Consider the following 6,772-nt stretch of genomic DNA (forward strand, 5'->3'; position numbering starts at 1 on the left):
TAACAATTTACAATGGTTAAATGAATTTATATAGCTGTTGTTTATGTGTTAGTTCTTATAAATAGTGCTGCAAGTAGTTTGTTTGTTTAATAATAAAAATTATAATAAAATTATTATAATAAAAATTTACAAAACTTCGAGTTGGAATAATGCAACTTAAGTGTTCGCTGATTTTGTATGTAAACACGTGCGTCCATGGTTCAAATTTGACTGGGTTCAATCCATTGCACTAGCAGTCCAATGAGTATACAATTATATTATACAATCATACAACCATAATACATATGGATATATAATGGATTATAATAATGATGTATGGTACATAAGGGAAATTGTTTTTAGTTCGAGCAAAACGTGCAAATCACTATTGTGACGACATGGTGACGATGCGTTAGGAATTTTAAAATTTACGCTCCGTAAAAAAAAACCAAAAAAAAATATATAGGTATATATACTCAACCCAATAGTATTTTTATATTTAACAGATAATAAATATTTAGCGAAACTCGACAGTTGTATGGCCAGCTTAAGGAGTCGTTTGTTTAAGATTTTTGTCCGCAAGTTTTCTGTAATATTGAAATTTTTTCGTGGTGTGAAAGTATATCTAAAACTAGTTATAAGTGAAGTCTCTTTAAAGTGATCGAATATGATGATTGGAGAGATATCGTTGTTATTTTATTTGAAAATGTAGAATTAATATTTGAGTTTATGTATGAAAATGATCCCTAAGCTTCTTCTTCTTCTTCATTTGATTGAGAGTAATGAAGAGTTATGTTATATGAACATTGCTGAGAAAGGTATTAAAATCCCCTTACAGAGGAAATTGAATAATATTAGGTGAAGATAATAGGATGTCAAAGAAGATGTGGATTAATTATGATATCAATGATATATAGCAAATAGTGACTTCGAAAGTTTTTCTAAGTAAGAAAAAGTAGTTTTTTTCCTAAACTTAAAAATGCACTGGTTGTTTCAGTTTTATAATATATTTTATATTATTTTAATTATTGCAAGTTTTGAGAATAATTTTGAAAAATAACTAATGGCCACGATGTACAGACATTGCATGTTCTAATGATGAATTGCATGACAGTCGAAATTTCTCTATTTCTCTCATTCTCAATATTTTAATTTGCAATGAAAAGAACAACAACTTTATATTTGCCGTGACTATGACTCCCTGAATGACATGCTTTTAAGCAATTCGATCGATTCGATCTTTTTTATTTTGCATTATTTTAAAGAAGTAAGAATGTTTATTATTTATCTTGCTCTGTATTAACTACTCAGTGAATTTTTTTTATTGTATCTGATTCTATACGCCCCCAAAAAACTGTTTAGTTAATATTGAAATATTTTTTGCTAACTTTTATTAACACTTACCATCCATCCTTCGGTGCATAAGCAAATGAAATCATTGAATTGATCATAGCAGGAGCCACCATTTTTACATGGAATCGTATTATTGACAGTGCACTCATCTATTCTAGCGTCTCTTTCGATCGATTCAATGCGGCCCTGTAGTTGTCGGATTTTAAATAAACCGGATCGCAAGTCTCGTCTTAACTTGTTAAACCGTGTTCTATTTACATAATTTCTAAGCCTTCTTTCTAAACCGCGTAAGTCCCGTTTAAAGGCATTTAACTGCTTAGTCAATTCGTCTGTCGAAACCATGCTATTTGCTTCTACCTGTGTATTGTTTTCTTGAAGAGCATTCAAAATTTCCATTAAATTGACATCATTTATATTCAGAGCAGAGTTTGGCGATAAAGAAAATACAATATCTTTATCATAAACCGCCTCCAAAATGAGGTTGCCATCATCTTCAATGAATATTTTCGGTTGTTGTTCAAAGTCACACAATACTAAATTCCAACATAGTACACACAGAAGGATGACGAAGGAAAATGTATACATATTAATAATAGTAATAATAATATAGTTTTTTCAAACTATTAAAGCTTAATTTTCAATTTTTTTGCACTCAAATATTATTTTCTTTATAATAAAATCTCTTTCAATCCAAAATCTCTTTCAAGTATTTTAATTATTTTTTACACAAATTTTCCACACAATTGAAGCCTCAACTTAGCAATTTTAAGACCGATTTTAACTGAAACGGAAACCTCAAGTGTGGGTGTATTTATACCAAAAGGGGCGTTCAATATTATCAGTTCGGCAAAAAGTTACATAATTATACATGTAATATGAATTGATAAAGAAAAATATTTGTAAAGGAGAAAATGTAAAGGTATCTGTACTTTTCTAAAAAACAACTAAATAATTCTAAACAGATTGCCTGAAGCTAGAGAACTTATAACGTCTGTGATTAAATAATATCGACATTAAGTTCTGTTTGTTCAAATACGAACAGACAAGTCCATATGGATTAGTACGAAATTCATGGGTGACTATGAAGAGAATTATCTATTTTTGTAGATAAACAAACATTATTTTGAGAAGGTCACATGTAATTGACGTTAAATATTGGTTTGATTTTCATTAAATATTAATAGCTGATCTGTCAATCGGTTTGTTGCAACTGAAATTGTGTACAACAATTTAGTAGTGCAATTGAGTCATTTATAATTTGATAGGAGTATATACAAGTGTTTAGTAGACATACAACTATTTGATATCACCATAATTTAGCAGATATAATTACGACGTGACGACCTATATGCTATTCGTGTCGTGAAATTAAAAGTCTTCTGCTGACAGTCCAAAAAATATATACTAATCTAAGTCTATTAGATGAGCCATTATTAGATTAAATAATTGGATTTAATGTTATTATCACAAAGATCAGTAGCGTATCCATGGAGAGATTAGATGTATCATGGGATACCAAAACTATATTTAACTATAATGAAAACTACACAATTCGATTAAATTTTTCTATTATTATATTACTACTTTTGTATTGTAATATGTTTTGGATGGGCTTGAATGATTGCTTAAGCAATCAGATTATCTAACATAATTAGGAATTTATTCACGTTAAATATATGCAAGAAGAATGCTCACTTTAAAATAAAATTAAAATCGTAATATACTTTCCCTCTTAGTGAAGTTTGAAATTCATAGTTTCACAGTAAATAGTTGAATGCAAATAAAATTAAATTTTGAGAAAATCATTTAGTTAAGTAATGTTTACTAAATAAAGTTAAATATTTGACAGAAAAATGTGATTTGCAAATTTAGTTTTTATGTTAAGAAAATAATAAATATTATTCATTATTAGGAGAGGGAAATCACCTTACGTTTGAGACAGTCGCGCTACATATTGCACCTGATCGCTAAAGAAGCCTAGTTCTCATCCGAAGTCCAACTCTTCGCCCTTGGCTTCTAGTGTCACATCCTAGGAACGTTGACTAGTGGACTAAACTTGGCGAAGGAAACCTGCGCAGGCCTTCTAGATATATTCTGGTTTTTGGGCTAAGCAGGGAATTTGTACAGCCAGAACGGGCTTGTGCAAACGGGATGGCGGCTTCGCAACCTCTTATGATGTTCAACGGTGACGCCTCACTAACTGCTCGCTTTGAGCCTATAATCATTACGATGTATCATCCAAAAACATCATTGAAGAAACAATATGAATAAAATTTCCAGAAATTTAACTACCCCAACAGGTAGCCAAACATTATCCAATTCGGCTTATGGCACAAAGATTCTGGAGGTGTCAAATTCATATTTAACTAGAGTAAATACAATCAGATAATCTACAAGTATAAGAAATAACCTACATACGCAATAACAAACAACCCCACGGCATGAGAAAGACCTGCGATTCAGTACGTGAACGTCAAAACACTATATCAAACGATAAAATTAACCCAAGCATGCAGAACAATAGAAAATTTTAAGCTAGCCTTTATGGGCTTATGTAAACTTTGATGGAACCAAAGCATACAGTTGCTCACTACAAAAAAATACCTATTGCACTGATCGGGAATCACCAGACGATATACAGCAATATGAAGTAGGTGTTCTAATACATAAAAATTTAAGAATAGCTATGGATGCCAAATTCATTAAGGAACGCAAAATGACTGTCGGATTTTAATGCTTCAATAGAAATTTAACCGTTATAGAGTGCTACGTTCCAACGGCAGATGCTTCGCAAGTAATCAAAGATATCCCTCAACAAGTTTTAAAACTTGTTTTAAAACTTAAAACTTGTAAAACTTAAAATTGGTGACTTCAGCGCTAAAATTGGTTCTGATCACTCGGAAATAGGATATATTATCGGCGAACATAGGAGTGGCAACATGAACAACAATGGAGAACGACTTATAGAGTGTTTGGTGCTTAACGAACTTAATGTTTTCATATAAATTAGCGCACAAATAACAAAATAGCCAAATAACATCCATCGAAATTCTGCAAATATGGCTTCAAATCAAGCGCACCTTAACTGTGTGCTGCAATCAAGCGGAAATATATAAATATTTTTACAAGAGACGCTAAACAACCAACTGGGTCACAGAACATGAAAGAGGTGTACGATATCACAAATCGAATCGCTGTCATGACATCACCAAGAGATAGATCAATCAAGGCTTATCAATAGCGATAAAAGGCTTATCAGAAATATGCATAGCAGCTTGCCCGCTGGAAAGAACATTTCTCGAGTGTTTGTAATCTTCGCAGAGAAGGAACAGAACCGACATTCCTTAGTAATACCCCTCATTACTGATAAGCATAATACCAGCAAGCTGAAGGGAGATAATTGATATAAATTCATAATGCCGAAATTGAAATGATGCCGAAAAAGAAAACGCTATACACTGCAATAACTGGTGAGGCATTACTATTCTGTACTCGAAGTTCAAGATATTCATGAAAATCATACTAGAGCGTATGCATCAACTTATAGAAACATTATTGCACAATGAGCAAGCTGGAGTTCGGTCGAGACTCCGAATAAACGCTATAAGTATAATAATCGAGCAGTCCATCGAAATGCAGTCAATGCTGTACTTGCTTTATGTCGACTACGAACAAGCATTTCTCTCCACATCCTCGAAAAAATCACAACTCTGATACGCTATACGTATGAAAGATTTAAATGCGCAGTGCTACACAACGGAAAGGTTCCCTTGGTTATAGTTTTTGGCTTAAAGCATGGATATCTGATATCGTAGCTAATCTTTCTTGTTGTCATTGATGTCGCAGCAAGACATGCAAGACACAAAAATTGACGTGGAATCACTCGGAACCCGTTGAATTCAACGTTCAAACTTGAATCTTTAGACTATGCAGATAAGAAATGCGAAACATCTCACCGTAGTACCGACGCAAAGAAAATTTGACGATCTTGCACATAAATCTCCCAAGGTTGGACTCGTTATAAATATCGAAAAAACTAAAGAAATGCAAATAAACGCATCATCGAATGAACCGTTAGATCTCAATGGCCAACTGATTGAACGTGTTGAGAAATTTCAGTACCTAGGTAGCATGGTAGAATCTACAGAATGTACACTGATGGATATAGCGGCAAGAATTGTTTTAGTTGGGCCTTTAGGCACAATAAATCTTTTAGGTCGGGGTGCATTCATAGCCTATTATTTTAATAATCATAAAAATAGGAGCAAGAATAAAAAAAGGAATTGTTGGCTTTATTTAAGTGAATAAGATATGATCGTCAAATTTTTACAGTATTAATATCAAATTCACGATATTAAAGTTGTGTGTTTTATCAATGCTTCTGTATAGATGCGAAACATGGTTCGTCACTGAACAAGTCCACCAAAAATTACGCAGTTTTATCAATTCCTGTTTTTGTAAGAAATCTTCTTCAGGATTTTCTGGCCAAACTACATTTCTAACAAGTAGTTATGGTCAGGGACAGGTGTGGGTGACACTTACATCCACATTAGAAGACACAAATTTGACTGGATAGGACATACACTACGTAAACCGATAGATGATATCGCAAATGTGGCAGTCCATTATAATTCATCAGGCCTTCCAAAAATGACTTGGAAAAGGTTCACACTAAACGAAATTAACAGTATCGCAGGGTTCAACAGAAACAACTACAACAACATCAATGAACTGGCAGACATCGTGTTGCAAAGAAGGCAATGGAAATTACTCGTAGATAACCCATGCCCAGTATAGTGACAGGCGTAATAATATGACACCCCATATTGTCAAGTGCTATAAAATTACTTTAAAAATTGTTAACTACATAAAATTTAAGCATCTCTTGTTATAGTATTAGAAATCGATTTATATTTTATATAATTTACTTAATTATTTAGTTAACTCGAATAATCTCTTTTTACATTCGAAAACAGTCGAATATAACACAACTTAAGTTCCGTACGTGTCTGTTCCAGCTCCAGTACATGAAATGCAGTTAGTGTTTCCTAAATTTAGTCACGTCATCAAAAATCAGTCTTCACCAAACTTTTCTTTCTCCGGCTGTATCATGATTTTTCATTTCACGACATCTTCAAGCTATTAAGAAAACTCATATAGTTTGGGTTTTATTCGGATGCGACTGTCATCGCCTACTGGAAGAAGATCAAATATCTTTAAAGAACTTATTCCAATACTCAGAAGTACTTCATCATCATAAAGAGTGTAGGGTGTGCCGATCGATTGTAGTACCTATTGTTAATAATAATGTAACGTTACGTTGTTGGCATATATTGAAGTCTCAACGTACATACTATCTCTGGCAACTTTGAAAGTATCACTAGATAAGGAAAAAAATTCTTTCGCTTACCACAAAACCGAATTCAAATTCAGGCTTATT

The 6,772-nt window shown here is 32.7% G+C and overlaps 1 protein-coding gene across 1 annotated transcript in view; it reads left to right on the forward strand.

Moving 5' to 3' along the window:
* The window catches only part of LOC119667597 (cubilin homolog), an 11,529-nt gene extending 5,621 nt beyond the window's left edge, over positions 1-5,908 (forward strand). Inside the window, exons 7-8 of the mRNA XM_038076901.1 lie at positions 5,266-5,502; positions 5,693-5,908. Of these exons, the coding sequence (XP_037932829.1) occupies positions 5,266-5,502; positions 5,693-5,908 (453 nt within the window). The remainder of the gene's footprint in view (positions 1-5,265; positions 5,503-5,692) is intronic.
* The last annotated feature ends 864 nt before the right edge of the window (positions 5,909-6,772 follow it).

The sequence above is a fragment of the Teleopsis dalmanni genome, chromosome 1 (assembly GCF_002237135.1).
Source record: "Teleopsis dalmanni isolate 2A chromosome 1, ASM223713v2, whole genome shotgun sequence".
NCBI classification, from domain to species: Eukaryota; Metazoa; Arthropoda; class Insecta; order Diptera; family Diopsidae; genus Teleopsis; species Teleopsis dalmanni.